The sequence below is a fragment of the Colossoma macropomum genome, unplaced genomic scaffold (genome assembly GCF_904425465.1).
Source record: "Colossoma macropomum unplaced genomic scaffold, Colossoma_macropomum, whole genome shotgun sequence".
Taxonomy (NCBI): Eukaryota; Metazoa; Chordata; class Actinopteri; order Characiformes; family Serrasalmidae; genus Colossoma; species Colossoma macropomum.
In genome coordinates this window covers 97,651-115,630 of record NW_023495280.1, presented here as the reverse complement: position 1 = coordinate 115,630, position 17,980 = coordinate 97,651, and the positions used below count along the sequence as shown (strand labels likewise).

Below are 17,980 nucleotides of genomic sequence, written 5' to 3'. Positions count from 1 at the left end.
GAAGCAGAAAGAAAGTGAATCAAATGTGTTCAGGCAACTATAAAGATGACGGCTTCGTATCAGCTCATCTTCACATGATATAAAAGTCTGGTTTTCTAAGATGTCAGTGGACGTTTTGGGTTGTGCTGTGAGATTCATGCTGAACATCTCACGAGAGAAAAAAAATCTATTTCTGGATGGCAGATTGCTTAAATTTGACATAAGATCCATACCAGCCAAGCCAAATGGCAGACGCTTGTGAATGTATCTCTTCTTTCACTCAGTGAAGTGAATAAATGGACACAGTATGTTATTCTGACAAACAAATAATTTCTTGTGCACCATGGAAACGGATTTTAATCAATCAAAAAAATAATAATAATAAAAATAGACTACATTTAATGACACAAAGCTCAAACGAGGCATTCATCTGCTCTAATGAGTGACGGTAATGTTGATTAGGATGTAACGTCTTGCCTTTGTTAGAGTGCGCTAATGAGGTCCCTGCTGCCATTAGAACTGCTTGAGGGATTTGATTTAAGTCTGTTCCCTGTAGAGGATGTGTTGACTTATTTTCACTCAACAAAACGTCATTTGCCCAGATGTGCTAAAACGTTTGTATATGACTGTATGAAAGGGGAAAGATATGTAAACAAAGTCACTCAATTACATGATTACGTTTAAACAGTATAGCAAAAAGAAAAAAGACCTCTATTATGAATCATGATGTTTGCTGAGTAATTAAGAGATCGTCTATTACTGTCTAGATTTCAGTCATACAGCAAAGCAATGACTCATAATTCTTCAATCTTTCATCACATTTGCTCAACATTAGATCCCTGTCACAATAAAGACTCTAAGCTCCAAGGCTCTGACAAAACTGAAATAACCATTCCTCCCCTCAGCAACAGTGCCGCAGATGACGTTCTCTGATAGGCTCCCTCAATCAAAGACAAACCTTAGCCAGCTTCACAACAGCAGCATCTATTTCGACAGCGCTACCAAGTCTTCATGAGAAAAAAAAAAAAAACCCAAACAAACCATCCTCCTGCTTCTCCACACTCTCCACACTTTCTCTGATGAAAAATTCATGCCTTCTGAGTCATGCTTGGGACTATTTTTATCCAGATGTCATTTGTCAATATGACACAAGTCCCTTTACAACAGTGCAAACGTTTCTTAGAAGCGTGTAGCCATTTTGATTCATGTGTCATCTGTTTTGAGACATGTATCAACATTGTTCAGATTGGGACAGGTTCTTAAAAAAGGTACATGGTAATAATTAGGTGGCCCATCAGACTTGTATATGTGTGGATATGCACTAAAGAGCCAAAACATTATGACTGCTTAATGATGAAGCAGATAATGTTGATTATCTCGTTACAATGGTGCATTTGAACATGTAGGATATATTAGATGGTAAGCGAAAAGCTGGTTCTCATAGTTGATGTGTTGGATGTGGGAGAAATAGGGAGGCATGAAGAACTGAGCAACTTTGACAAGGGCCAAATCATTATGGCCAGACGACTGGGTTATTGCATCCAAAATGGCTCGTGGGGCGCTCCCGGTCAGCATTCTTTGAGTCCCTGCTGACAACAGTCCGAGGGACAAACACCAAGCTGGTGACAGGGTGATGGGCACCCAAAGCTCATCAATGCACAAGAGCAGTGAAGGCCTTCCCGTCTAGACCGAGCCGACATAAGGGCTACTATGGCACAGCTCATTGAAACTTTTAATGATGGTTATGGGAGGAATTTGTCACAACACACAGTGAGGCTACGTAGCTGCAGACCGGTCAGAGTGCCATTGTTAACCCTTGTCCACCGTCAAATGGCAAGCATCGGAACTGGAACTTGAAGCAATGGAAGAGGTCCCTGGTTTGATAAGTCCTGTTTTCTGTTACATCACATGGATGGCCAAGTGCATGTGTTCCATTTACCTGGAGAAGTGATGGCACCAGGATGCACTATGGGGTAAAGAAAAAAACGGTGGAGGAAGTACGATGCTCTGGGCAATGTTCGGCTGTGAAACTTTGGTTCCTGGTATTCATGTTGACATCCATTTGACACATGCCACCTACCTTAACATTGCAGACCAGGTACACCCCTCATGGCAGTGGTATTCCCCTCAATGTCAGTGGCCTCTTTCAGTAGCATAATGCACCCTGCCACACTGCACACTTTGGTCAGGAATGGTTTGAAGAACATAATGAAGAGTTCAAGGTGTTGGCTTGGCCTCAAAATTCCCCATTTGTCAGTAGGGTCGAGCATCTGTTGGATGCGCTGGAACAAGTCTGATCTGTGGCAGCTCCAAATCACAACTTACAGGACTTAAAGGATCCACTGGATCCTTGGTGCCAGAAAACACAGGGCCTCCTCAGAGGTCTTGCGGAGTCAATGCCTCGGAAGTTCTGAGCCATTTTGCTGGTATGCAGAAGACCAACAGCACATTTGAGTCACAATGTTTTGGCTCACTGGTGCAGTCATATAAATCTACCAGCGATGGTCTTTTGCTCAAAACCACACAGAATCAAAAGTGGGACTGGGGCATCTTAACTACAATGCAATCAGTAAGAAAATTTATACAGAGCTTTGGTGTTGGGCAGTACAGCAATAATATTTATTTTAGCAGTAAGGAGACCTAGTAATATTTCAAATTGATGACAGCATAATCATTTATGTTCCATGTCTAATTACTAAGCTGCCAAATAAACACTGCAAGATATGCCTCATAATGATCTCCACAGATGGAGATATGTCCAACATGCATTCCCATTTAAGAAATTAAACATCCTCTAAACATTTTACCAATTTCGCTACCGACCTCCACTGTAGAACCAAATAGTTCTCATGGCTGGTGCTGGTTATGGTTTCTTTTTCCCTCTGATGTGCTGCTAAATCAGGTCTGGGAAATACCTCAGAAAAAATGCACAGGAGAGTGTCTCAGTGATAGCTAACAGCTACACACACTAAAGAATGCGTTTGATTTTGGCTGTCGCCCCAACACCAGTCACTTCGCTCTTTCAGACATTTGTTTTTATCTTCTATACTTGTGTCAATCAGTTGAAATCAATCTTGTACTATGGTGTATGACAGCCTGCTTACTAAGCTAACGACAGCGAATATAACTATACAATTAATTATGCGATTATATTCAAACAATTATGTAATGTCAACCGAATATATGGCAATACAATGAAAACTCAACTTAAGGATTAATGAACAGATACATGAATAAACATTGTTTAAGCACAGCACAGTTATTGCAGTATGACTAAGTCCTTCCCTTTCACTTCAATGAGCAGCCACTGCATTGCCTTCTCATCCTCTCGGTATAACACCCCGCCGTTCAGCAGAGAGGCATTTTTTCCAATTTCCCAGGGGAGCTGATTTGAAAGGTTGCCTTTTTTCCTTTGAGAAGAGAAAGATCCTGTCAGTTGCCATCAGAAAGACAAAGGTTGTGGTCATTAGAATTCTGCAGATGCCACAGGCTGGTTTGTTCATAACCTCATTGTTCATCCTTTTTCGGTGCTGACCGAGAGATGAAAATGCTAGCAAATGAGGATGGGATCTCCTCTAGAGCTTTTGACTGCCATTAGTTTTGCCTGAGCCTAGAAAGTAGAAATGCTGCAAAGAATGAGTTCGGCACAATTGGCTGTTGAAGAACAAAGCATTCTTCAGAATCTATATCGGCATGCCTAGCCTTTTAATGCCAACATTCCAAATGGCATTAAGTCCAAATGGCAAAAGTGACTAATTCTGCCTTATTTTACTCTTCTACTTGTATGATTTACATGGACATGTATAGAACTAGGGCTTAAACAAGTATTCAACATCATCGATAATGTTGACCATAAACAATCGGCAACAAACGATTCTGCTGTCAATTTTTCACATACAGTTTCAAAGTTACATCCAACCTAGATTGAGGTAATGAGTTAACCTGAAGAGAGCAGCAGGTTACTTATATTGTAGTATCTCTATATCAGATAGCGAAAGAAAAAGAACAATTATGGATGAAGCATATACAAGTCTGGCTTAGCTTTCAACAGAAGCACAACGTTACCTTCCACCACCACACAAGAAAACACGCTGAAGCAGCAGAACAGTCAGTAAACAATAGTTTTCCCTCCATGCTGGTGTTCTGACAAACTAAACACCTCCCTATAGGGCTTCAACATTAATCTGCATACACTATACGTCCAAATGTATCCAGACACCTCTTCTAATTAGTGAATTCAGCTACTGAATTAATGAATGCAGGTGCACCCATTGCTGACACAGGAGTTCAGTGGCACTCACACGTGTAATCATTATAGAAAAGCATTGCCAATAGAATGGGATATTGCGGAGCAGCTGCACATGAACCTGAAGGTCACCATTTCCAGTGGTCAAGAGTATAAAGTATTGGGCCATGAAGCAGTGGAACTGTGTTCTCTGGAGTGATGGATTACCTTCCAAAATCTTTGAGATGAGCTGGAGTGGCTTTTGTAATCTAGAACTGATCATCCAACATCAGTACCCGACCTAACTAAAGCTCTTGTGGCTGAATGCTGTCAAATCCTCAAATTTTGCAATGTTCCAACATGTAGTATAAAGCCTTCCCAGAAGAGTAGAAGCTGTTATTGCAGCAAAGAGAGAACGAAGTCCCTTGAATACCCTTGGTTTCAGAAGAAACGCTGGATGAGCATGTGTCTAAAAACGTTTGGACATATAGTGTATTTATTATTTTAACACATATTTTTAGGTATTGCTTTTTACTAATTGTAGCTTAAAATTATGAGCATAAACAAAGCATGAAGTTGCCAAACATTTTATAGTTTTTTCCCATTTAAAGACCACATTTAAGTCAATTGATATATCATTTGATTAATACACAGGACTAGGTAACACTGGGTAAGACAAGCATAATATGTTCAGCCCATAGCATGTTTAATACATTTTTAAAACCAATAAATATAGTGTAGATTTGGTTATAGAGTGAAATGTGTCTGAAAAAAAATGTTTAATATCATCAAGTGTTGATAACTTGACAGTACCTGGGATGGACTGATTGATTAAAAAATAAGATGTGTCATGTGCTGTGAGATGTTCAACTCAATTACGTCAAAGTGTAGTCATCTTCATTCCTGAACACAAGTGAGCCTCACTTTCACCTCATACACATTACCAGTTTTACATTCATTCCAAATTTGCTCCAAATTACCAAAAAAATAATTGTTCTCAGGTTGAACTAAAAGCAGTGATGCACTCAACATTTATCTTCGACATCTGAAGGTTCTCTAATGAGAAAATGTTTTTTTTTTCATGGCTAATGAAATATGAATAAACAGAGACACACAGTGTCATTGATGCAAAGCAACAAAAGCTATTTCGGTGCTAATAGTGCCCCCTTGTGGAGAATCTTTAGTCTGCTATACACAAGTGAGTGAGTTATACGCCAGCTCCATTTGCATCTAACAATGCCTACATGAATTTTAATAGTCCATCGGTGGAAAGAAAAACATAACTAATCAATTTCTATCACAGAACCTACAGGAAGACATCAAGGTTTATTGTTTTATGATTATGTGACATCCCTAATTAAAACATTTGACACAATCCAAAGTGGAATTTGTTAAAAGAAAGCATCTCTAATTAGAGATGAGTTCTCAAGTGTGTTGAGATGCTTGTTACACATACACGATATCCCCAGTCAGGCTTAACAGCACAACATGGTGATGACATTTCACTGGAATAATAATGATAAGATTAATGATGGAAATGGAAATTGAGCTTTAAATCTGTGCACTAATTATAGTCTGTACGACACCATACTGTTATGGTGACAGTGACTGATGAACCAGTAGGCAGAGACTTGGGCTTTTTTGCTGATGGGTGCATTACCAAGCCCAAACGGCCTACGAGTACACTCATAAAGCCTAATTAGGTGGAACTAATGACACACGGGATTGTGAGCAAATCTTGCTTAAATTGCAGCTGTTTTTTGAAAGCACATGCTCATGTTTGTATACTCTAGTGTTTTCTTGAGAGTACACTTTTGCAGGTTTCTCCTGAACCCAAAGGTAATCCAGTAGCAATAACAGTGGAGCATGGGTTAGAATGTGTGGACAATGGCATCATATCAGCCTCACGCTCACTGTTTTCAACAGCTTCTGATGCACAATGAAGACATAAATAACTAGTTCATCTCCAAAATTAGAGTAATGTAAGGCCAAAAATGTAAAAAGAACAATACCAATATCTTAAATATCAAGACAGAAAGAAAGGAACAACAGCTGCTGTAACAAAAGCTGAAAACATGGAGTCATGTGATATTCTTACAACAGGTCAACATCTATATACGCACTGCATTATTGAGAATATCATCACGTTCTAAATAAAAACAGTCCCCCATGCTAGGAAACATAAGTACACAGACGACTGGCTACCCAGTTGTTTCTTAGACAGGTGTATATCACTGCATTGTCATGAATAAGAGGGTCATAAGAGTCATAATCCAAGCATTACACATGTCAAAGTCAGTAGTTTGGTATATTAAGATGATATTTAAGAATGGTAAGAATGCACTGCCAGTAGCCATGTGCAAGAGTATAGAGTCAAAATACCAAAAAACCTATATTTATAGACTATATAGAAATATACATATACTATATACTCTGTATACTGACACCTAGTTTTGCATATTAGTGAGCTCAGATCCACAGTGGCTTATGGTCACTGTCACTTATGGTCACTTACGGCTATCTGTCTACATTATACAGACTCTGAGGCTGCTGAAAGCCAGCCTGAAAAACAGGTGACAGCTCTTCTAGAGAAACCTCTGAGTGTTCATAACTGGAGAAAGTAGGGAAAGTATAATGTCCTTGACAGCATCAGTGTGTCTACAGTGTTTAATAAACTCTGAATCGGCTAACAATCAGCCTGAAATGTGAAGAAAAAAGCGCTCTGCTGGCTTTGAACTTGTACAACCAGCATTATGACTCCTGTGGGCTGCACGACTGAAAAACTTGTTGTACAGTTCTGGGAGCTTTAGTCTTACAACACCCACATACAACACCCACATCCAAACACAGACACACAATTCACACACTTTATTTGTTCTACATATGCTGACTCAATTATCAACATATATTTTTAGTTTAAATACATCTAAATTGGTGGTGTTAAGGCTAGTGGGTTAATAATGTGTTAATTATTAAATAATAATCATAATAATAATAATAATAATAATAAAAACATATATAATATTATATGTATATATATATATACATATATCACTCAGCTGTAATCCTCTCTTCTAGTACAGCTTTTAAATGCTTTAAACATTCCTTTTAAGTATTTCCATCTATTGTAATGCCAAAAATTTGTTTATCACTGAAGTACAACAAGTCCTGAGTATCATTTACAATCAAAACAAAGCACTGATGCAGCAATTTTAGTAATTCAGTAGACTACACTGGACAGTGCTTATGGGAGAGGAACTAAGAAAAAGAATAGAAAAGCTACAATTCCAATTAAAACAAGACGTAACGTCACAGTCTGAGGCTCTAATCACAGAGGAGCTGGAACATCTGGCCACCGTTGCTCTCACTGGATGCTGGTGATGAAAATTTGAAACTGCGTTGGTCTATTTTTCATGTTCACTCCGCATTTACACGAGGTTCATTTTTTACTTCGATGAAGTAGCATTTGTGGTTCACAATTTTCATTTTTTGCTATATCTAACATGTTGGAATAGAATAAATTTGACCAGTGATAACTTTTGCATACTGCCCATATTTGTAATTCTGTCAGAATTACAAAGTGGGCTATAGTCTAGATAACCACATTATTTTATTACAAACCAAGCATTGTCACGGCATTTCTGTCTGATTTAATGTCTTTTATTTCAAAAAGAAAAAGTGCAATATACCTGTGGAACGTTGTGCTGGTTGGGCCCACCACTGAGGTTTGCCCCTCCTCATGTAAGAGCACAGCTCCTAGAACCCTTTAGGAACCTTTATTATAAGAGTGTAGGCCCTAGTGCAGTGAATGTGTTTGGTCTATGGCGTGTGGCATTTGCCTGGTGTGTGACTTTAGGATCACGTCTCAAAATTTAGGGCAGGATGTTCTCTTTTTCCAGCCAAAGTGTTTGTTGGTGTGAGGAATGGAGTTTTTCAGTGTTGTTTACCCGAGCTGCTCTCCTCCTCCGCATCCACCGTGTCCCAGTGGAGTGCATCAGAACAGATAAAACAGCACAGCAGCTAGACATGAATGGAGGAACGGCAACAGTGAGCACAGCTCATAACCTCTAACACCCACTCTCTGAGCTCCACACTTCCCATTTATGAGTCTTTCTATTCACAGACGCACCACAAACAAATCTCATTTGACGGCTTTATCTGAACCCTAAGCAAGCTCTGAGAGCCTGTTGTGACTTAAATGTGTACTATCTGGCTTCACCAATAAATTAAAGTTTCTTAGACATATCTATTACAGTACAACTCTAAAACTTGGGATCACTTATATATTTACACTTAGAAGACCCTTATAATTCCATATATTTACTATTTACCTGTAATTAATAATAATAATAATGAATTACACTATTATGTAATGACAAAATCATGTCAGATAACTAGCAAATTAACTAAATAGACAATAGTATACACAATTACATAATTAATTTCATAGTATGTCAAAAAATGACAAAACATGGCAAAAATGCAATGATGTGCAAATCATTTAAAACCTAAATTTAATTGAGAATAGTACAAAGACAACATATCCAATGTTGAAACTAAGAAATTGTATTGTTTTTTGAAAAATATTTGCCCATTTGAATTTGATGCCAACAACGTGTTCCAAAAAAGTTGGGACAGGGCAACAAAAGACTGGTAAAGTTGTGTAATGCTAAAAAAACACCTGGTGGTTGATTGGCAACAGGTCAGAAGCATGACTGGGTAAAAAAAAGAGTCTTTCAGAAGTAAAGATGAGGAGGGTTTCACCACTCTGTAAAGGACTTGGCTGGCAAATAGTGCAACAATTCAAGGATAACATTTCTCAACGTAAAATAGCAAAGAATTTGGGGATTTCATCATCTACAGTACATAATAACATTAAAAGATTCAGAGAATCTGGAGAAATATCTGTATGCAAGGGACAAGGCCAAAAAACAGTATTTGTTGGCCATGATCATGATTCTATAGTGGAAATCACTGCATGGGCTGCCACCTTCTCTGGACCTCAGCTCATTTAAAATGGACCGAGGAGAAGTGGAAAAGTGTCCTATAGTCTGACGAATTAACAGTTAAAATTCTTTTTGGAAATCATAGACACTGTGTCCTCCGGGCTAAGACCACTCAGCTTGTTATCAGTGCACAGTTCAAAAGCTAGTATTCATGAAGGTTTAGGGGTGCATTAGTGCACATGGCATATATTTTTCAAAAAATTTCTCAGTTTCAACATTTCATATGTTGTTTTTGTACTGTTTTCAATGAAATATAGGGTTTAAATGATTTGCACATCATTGCATTTTGTTTTTATTTACATTTTGCACAGCGTCCCAACTTTTTTGGATATGGGGTTATATATGTATATGGCTTTACATTAGTGAAATTATTGATTATAAACTTTGTATGGCTCAGTTCAATACTCTTATTGTCCTTTAATGAATGCGGCACACCAGCTCACTAACATTCAGCTTGTTCAGGGGAAATGCATCATTGTCACAGCAGCAAAGAAATTCAAGATAACTTGCATGGCACAGTCTTGATTTACCACTACTAGACCCATGAATTTCTATCCTGGGGATTATTGCTGTTCATTACAGATTTTCAGAGAGCGAAAGCAAGTAAACAAAAACTACCATCACATGGGTGAATACAATTTCTCAATAACTCCAAGAAATAATTGGATACTGGATCACGGACACATCAGCTTCACAGCAGTTATAATAATAAAAAGCATTAAGAGTTAAATGTAATTTTCTGCGTTTTCTACTATGTTATTTTTTGAGACCTCTTTATCCTTTTAAACTGGCTGTTTTAGTTACTGTGTCTCTAAGACTGATATATGTAAATGAGCTCTGTTCTGATTGGCTGCACTCTATTGTATTTCATTGAAAAAGAAATCAGGGCTCAAACACTCCTAATAACTTCAACGTGAGTGAACGGGGCTAAACTGCTGTAGGCTGAATAGGCAGATGTATACAAATATGTTGGTTTCTGTGACATCACAAAAATGATGAATCGAAAACAGTCTGTTTTGAGTTTTATATTATTATTAATATTATATTTATATTTGTACTGATTTATATAGACTTCCATAGGGTTTACATACTACATCAAACTCTTTTATTCAAAAACAGTGAAGAAATATTGGTTTTCCATCGAAGGACAAGAACAAATCATAAAGATAAATTGGGTTCTATTGCTCAAATTTCATACTAAATAATATCTCCATTCAAAAGGTAATCCTAATACAAAAGGTAATCCTAATACCAGTTTGTCTTTCCCAGTTTTGCCTTCGTATCTTTCGGAACTAAAGGCTGTCCTACTTCTACAGAAAGCGCAAGCAATTCCGAAAAGTTTTCCTTTGCCTCAATCCCTCTGTCATACCCACATGGCCTGTCCATAAAGAATGCATTTACCCAGTCCAGCATCTGCATGATATCAGCATGTCAGCTCATCATGTGATTGGCCATATCACATGACTTTTCCTGAAGAAGCGAAAGTCTTAGGATGTCAACACAGTGGAGAGGAGAACAAAGCCTGGTGTTCATCCTCTCCAGACTGGGGTAAAGGATGAGGAGTCACAAGCCGCCTGCTGTGAGCCTCATGGAGGACATTAAAGCAATAGTTTGATGCAAAATCGCATTCACAAATATCACCTTACCCCAAATGTAGCTGATCAGCCAAGACGTGTTTGGTGTCTGAAACCACATAAGCTACATTATTCACTATACTGTGACTTATTGCCAAGTTACTGTTTTAAGGTTGATGCATGACTAAGCACTTTTGGACCAAGCAATCGACTACGGTCACAGCCAAACCTGACTGTTTGACCAATGCAGATTTCACACATCCTCGAATCAAGATTGTCCCAAAAATGGACAGCACATGATGCTCAAATCATGGGATTTATACAATGCTGAGGTCATTCAAATCCAGGATTTGTTCTGTTTGCACACATTCTGGTGCGTGATGGTGATTTCAGTCAGAGCATGGTGAGTCATTATGTGTGAAAGAATGCAGGCAGTGCGTTGAACGTGAGGTTTTACACGAGGTGATCAGGCTTCCTGGAGATTGATGAGTCATGGTCTTACAAACGCAAGCTTAAGTCCACTGGCTGATAGTAGCTACTGCTTCCACACATGACTCATGGAAATTGGGATTGCTCAATGAAACGATGGATCTCATCCATGAACCCCAAATCATTTTTACTTGTTTCTTTGTTGTACACTATCGGCCTGATAGATCTTGCTCTTGGCAGATAATTCTTCAGTTTATTCTTGATTATCATCAACAGTTTGAGTGTTTTCTTATCTAAACTATTGTTAAAAGCATATACTGGAACTTTTTTGGCCCTTAGATGGTTTAGACACTCAAAAGGTTTGAGTGCTAATGTTACAAGGGATAAAATACCTGCGTGCCAAAAGCTAGGCTGTAGCTGAGAAAGGTGGGTCCTTGGTAGGACTGTTCTATGAAGGCTCCTTGTTTGTATTTCATAATGCAAAACTGTCTATCTACACGTCATCACCTGATCGGAAATTCAATTAGATGGAGAAAATGCTTTTATGTGAATGTTAGTTAACCCCTTAAAATCCCATGCTTCTTACATACTAAGCGCTGCTGTTGGAACAAAACCTTGTTTTTTCAGCTTTTGACATGATTTGAAAATGCCTGTTGTCCTTTACATTGTGTATAAATTTCATGATGAAACGACCAGAAGAAACAGCTCAGAATGACTTGGAAAAAAGTCTGGTTCCATTGACTTACATTAAAAGTGAAGCATGTTTTTCCTTCTCCTGTAAAACTGTCATTTTGGAGATGCAAGGTTTTGTTCTGACTACAGCGTAAGGCTTATTATTCAGCAACTAAAGAGACTTCAGTGCAAACTTGCTGAACTATTCTTAGGTTATCAGAGTGTGTCATAAAACTTTGGCCATGTAAGGGGTTAATAGTCATGTTTGTCAAACTTTTTCTCGAAAAAAGCCATCTCTAAAATGTCTGCGCAGTGTTTAGACACTTTCACTCATTTATTACATAGTGGAACGACACGTCATCCATTCATTTTCAAAAGAGTGGACCAACTGCCAGTTTCTATTTCATCAGACTATTACAAAGTAAGAAGTAGGAAGTACAGCTGAGAGCTGTCAATGAAGTCTATTAAGGGTCACGTTGATTCCAAAAGGTGCTCTCAGATCAGCTCAAAGCAGCTCAGATTCTTTGTGAATACCAGTTGTCAGGCCCATCTTACACAAAGAGGAACTGACAATTCTAAGATCAGGTTGCACACTTGCAGACCAAACATGGGCCATACAATCCCTTCATGTTGAGGTTTAGAATTGCCGCTTTCAACCACTTCATCCACATCCTATCTTTGATCACCACCTGTAGTTAAAATAAACTCCTACAAGACCTCTGAAGGTGCTCTGTGGTATCTGAAGACTTTAACAGCAGATCCTTTAATTCTTACAAGTTACGAGGTGGAGCCACCATGGATCGGACTTATGGTTCAAATACATCCCACAGATGCTCGGTTGGCTTGAGATCTAGGGAATTTGGAGACCAGGGCAACACCTTTAAATCTTCAGCATGTTCTTAAAACCATTCCTTGTGCAGTGTGAGCAGTGTGGCAGGACGCATGTGCCAAACTGATGTTCACATGAATCCAGGGTTTTCCAGCAGAACGTCTTCTTCCCATAGCGCATCCTTTTTCCATCACTTCCCCAGGTAAAAGGCTCACACATACCCAGCCGTTCACATAATGTAAAAGATATCAGGACTCATCAGATCAGGTGACCTTCTACAATCCCTCCAAGGTCCGTGCCCATTGTAGCCATTTTCAACAGTGGACAGGGGTCAGCATGGGCACTCTGACAGGTCTGCAGCTATGCAGCCACATACGCAGAAGGGTGTAATGCACAATGTGTTGCAACACATTCTACTAGCAACCATCATTAAAAATTTCTGTGACATGTGCCACAGTAGCCCTTTGTTGGCTCTGACCAGACAGGATACTGTCCTTCACTGTCCTGTTGGGTGCCCAACACTCTGTCACCAGCTCATTGATTATCACTCCTCGGACCACTGTTCCAGTGCTGACCAGGAGAACCCCACAAGCGTTGCCATTTCAGAGATTTTCTGACCCAGTCGTCTAGCCATAATGATTTGGCCCTCGTTAAAGTGGCTCAGGTCTTAAGATCTGCCCATTTTTCCCACATCCAACACATCAACTATGCAAACCGACTGTTCACTTACTGTCTAATACATCACAGATCTTGACACGCTCCACTGTTAGATAATCAATGTTATTCGCTTCATAGGTGAGTGGTCATAATGTTTTGGCTCATTGGTGCATATATATGATATAATATCTAACTTAATCCTTAGTAATATATATGTATATGTTACTACTTTGCTATTTATTTAAATGTAATGTACAATTATTTAAATGTAATTCTATAATCACACAGTTAATGTTAGTTTAAAAAAAATAATTCTTTTTCTTTCTACCAAACAAGATTGTACACAACAACTAAAGGGCTTATATCATGGACACTTTATTCACTTTTTTAATGAATACAACTTAATATAGTATGCAAACGTACTGTTCACACTCCAGTCCATACAGTCCACATACAGAAACTAACCAGCAAAAACAGCCCATTTTCAATTAATTTGTTTTGTGAATTCACAAAAACTAATTAAACCTATTCATACATCCCTTCTGTCCTAAATGTTCTTGTCTCTAAATCTAATCAGATAAAAAACCTTGTCATTCCACAATTTCCCATGTCTCAGTGGACAGCCTGTTTCTTCTACTCTAATAGCCACTCTGTCTTTCTTTCCCTTTCTCTCTCTGCCCCTATATCTCTCTCTCTCTCTCTCTTGCTCTCTCTGTACAGGTCCAGCACACACTGCAATGGGACACTGCCTCTCATCTACATTAAATATGCGAATTAGATCTTGAGAAAACCCACTTTTTTTCAGAACATGGCACAAACGAAGCCCTCTACGCACAGCTGGCCTAGTTATCTCTGAAACTTGGGTGAGAAGGCTTATGTTTCGCATAAAACACAAGGCATCCAAGAAATAGGGTCAGAATAGCACTCAGGTCCACAAATCACCATAAGTACAGTCATATCCAAAGGTTTGGGTATCCTGCTGTACTGTCATTAGTTTGTTGTCTGATCACAGAGATACAGTCACTTTTTTCTGTTTTTTTCCTTTTGCAACAAACAGTATAGTGAGTGTACTTTTATCCCCACTCATAACCATCAAAAAGAGTCTGCTTAGTGCACAAGCACCACAATAAATGACTAGCAGTGAGTGCTATGCCTCCATTAGAATTAGTAGCTTTTCTGACAAACCCTGCCAGTCTCTTCAAATCCACATTACGTTGCGCTTAGCACTAAGGAACGTCAATCAAGACAGTCGATACAAAAGCAGTGTAATCTCTCTTCGCTCTTGTGTGGTCTGTTCAGTGTCTCGGCAGCCCCAAACGGGGTTACGAGTGATAGTCTCCTGTCTTATTATAGCTTTTACTTGACAGGGCTAAACAAAGATCAGACAAAAGATCCAGGACATCTTCTAGCAGACGTTTCAAGGCACAGCTACTGCTAGGTTAGCAACAACAAAGAAAACTGACTGGTTGATTGACTGGCTGATTTATGTAGAGTCTTGCCATGAGAAGTCTTTGAGCTGATAGATGAGCTGGTAACTTGCTTACATACTGAATGGATTGTGGATTAACGGAGGCAAAGTTGTTCCAATAAAGATAAGGTGCGTTTGAGATATTTGTATGGTTAGATTTCTGGAAAGTATCCAGTGCCTGGATACATTTTGACATATATTCATGCCGTTCATCCCTATTGAACCCTATATGAATACATTTTTTTTGATAATGAATACTCGTTTGATTTTTGTTTTCAATAATGTGATTACGCTGTTCTGTTCTTCAATCTGATATTAGCAACAAGCAATTCATACTGGAGTACAAATGCAATACAGTAGGTGGCGCTGTGCACCTTTTACAGGGCAGGAGAAGAAATCTAGCTATTCGCTTGCAACTTCACACAAACCAGCAGGAGACAGTTAACAGAGTTAATAAGTCATATATAGTTTTATTCATGGTAAAAACATTATTCAGACACTAAGTCCCGTGCGTCAAACTCAAGGCCCGCAGGCCTGATCTGACACAATCCCATCCGGCCCACAAAAGTATTTTAATTTTCTAATAATATAGCTCGTTTTACAATGCGCTGCACTACAGTCCCCAGCATGCACTGCAACGTAATGTGCGCTCAAACACTCCAATGACAATCTGTCTGACAGCGGTTACACCTCAGTTCTACACAATTCTGCTCAATTTCACAGCAGCTGCAGTTCACCCAATATAAACACTTAACTTTAGCTCAGCAGCTCGGAAATTCAAGCAATTAGGTAGGTTTAAAAGGCCGAGGTCCTGGGGACATTTAAATTTTGAACATTTCAAGTGTCCATGTAATATTTCAAGGTCTATTACAAGTGTCTATATTTTACTGCTGAGGTTTAATAAACAATGGCCATTTTGGTTTATAACACAACATCAATTAAAAATGAAGTAAAAACTTTTTTTCTCTGGCCCACAGATTTGATGAAATTTTTTAATATGGCGCCTTTACTGGTTGAGTTTTATACCCCTACACTAAGTATTGAAAAGTGTATATAATTTCAAGCCCTAAGGTTCTTGTACATCAAAACAAAGATATCTGAAGAGCAAACGGCTTAGGCATCGTGATTCAATTTCTTGATCAGTGGATTTCATGCCTGAAAGCATTCCTGGGTCAAACACTTATTGACTGCTTCACAGCGGTGAGTAATTAACTTAGTGTAGGTAAGTGGGGTCAGAATGTCAGCCTGTGTCATTTTTTGCAATTCCTGTCAGTTTGAGTCTGTACTTATCTGGAGCATTCACGAATGCATATATACACAATATGTCCAAATCTATCCAGGCACCTTCTATTTAGTAAATTCAGTTCATTTAAGGTGCACCTACCACTGACAAAGGTATTCAATCGCGCACACACAGCTTGTATAATCTCCATAGAAAAGACTTAACCAATAGACTGGGACGCTCTGGAGCAGTAGCACATGAGCCTAAGGTCAACATGCCCAAAGCCAAGTGTGGGGAAGAGGGGTATAGAGCCCCCCAACATTGGCCTGTGCGTCTCTGCAGTGATGGAGCTCCATCCAGTACCTTTGGGATGAGTTGGAGTGATCCAGAACTGATCATCCAGCATCAGTAACTGACCTCACTAATGCTCTTATGGCTGAATGCAATCAAATCCTCGCAGCAATGTTCCAACATCTAGTGTAAAGCCTTCCCAGGCTTTACATGAAGAGGCTGTTACTGTGGCAAACGAGGACAAACTTCCAATTATTTCCCTTCATTTCAGAAGAAATGCTGGATGAGCAGGGGTCTACAATCTTTGGACATGTAGTGTAGATGTATTTACAAATGCTTGTGCAAATAACACAGTATCAGCCCTGTAATCGTTTACATACATATTCATATGTTCTTATAAGGCTTGGAAGGTGCATAGTTTGTTCACTGGTGTACATAGGTTTCCTTTACTTCCTGCTAAAGTGCAAAACTAAAGAAGCAAACTTGGGACACCAAATATGACTTTAAAGAGAAACAAAATCGATTCACTCTTCCCAAAACAGTAGGCAACCAGAGTACTGAAATGTGGACTTACTGAACGCTGCCACTGCCAGGATAAGCGTCACCACAATGGAAATCCACGACACCCACAGGGCCTTCTTCCTGTAGCTTTGAGCTTCATGTGGTTTCAGACGCATACTGCTCTCTAACAGACCTATCAGAAGAACAATAACAACACAGCTTTAAAGACCACTGATATCAATCAGCCTTCTTAACTGGAGCCAATGACAAGGGCTTATTAGAAATCTGCTGGTGTATGACCGCATCAAGCCCAGTGAGGCAGGGCTATTACTAAGTGTACTGCGAGCTGAACGCCCGGAGGGAGAGAAAGTGAGACGGGTTGCCAGGAGCTAAATGGGCCTGTTAAATTAGCTGAATCGAATGGTCTCCTACAAGATTTAGGGTTTGCTAATTTGTTGTTTTGCCTGTAATAAAAGGGAAATTAGTTCTGCTTGTGAGCCAGGTGCTGTAAGTCACAGGAGATGCGACTTGTTAGCCGAGTTCCTGTTCTGGTGCCAGCTCAGGGGAGAGAAAGAGAGAAAAGAAGACAAAGACAGAACTTAATAAAACTATATTGGTGGTCCACTGCAAGTTTAATGCTTTGTAGATTTTCACCTTGTCTTTAAATAACATGCAATCAAATATCTACACTGTAAATAATTTCACTGTAAAATTACAGTGAATTACTGGCTACTACTACTAACTTACTGTAAATAGCACTAAAATAGCAGCTATATACTGTGACTTCAGTCACCTGCACCACAAGATTACTGTGATGTAGCCGCATTCGGCTGTACACTTACAGTAATAAGCTGCAATTAAAGTACAGTAATGTCCTGTATTTTTACACAACAACTGTAAAAGTAATGCAACTCAGTAACTGTAAATTAACATATGGAATTATTTACTTTTAATTTATCTGACCTATAAATATGTTTAAATATATATATAAATATGTATTAATTAACATATTTATTCACCATGTTTTACACTGTAAATGCACAAAATATATTGTTGCTGTCCAAAGAAAAACAAGTATCTCCACAATAGTAACTTTATAGGAAAGGACAAAAACACTCTTACCTTTC

At 38.9% G+C, this 17,980-nt stretch overlaps 1 protein-coding gene across 1 annotated transcript in view; it reads right to left on the bottom strand.

Moving 5' to 3' along the window:
* The window catches only part of tmem163a (transmembrane protein 163a), a 73,511-nt gene that overhangs the window by 47,480 nt on the left and 8,051 nt on the right, over positions 1 to 17,980 (bottom strand). The window contains exon 2 of the mRNA XM_036561936.1: positions 16,927 to 17,046. Coding sequence (XP_036417829.1) covers positions 16,927 to 17,046 — 120 coding nt within the window. The remainder of the gene's footprint in view (positions 1 to 16,926; positions 17,047 to 17,980) is intronic.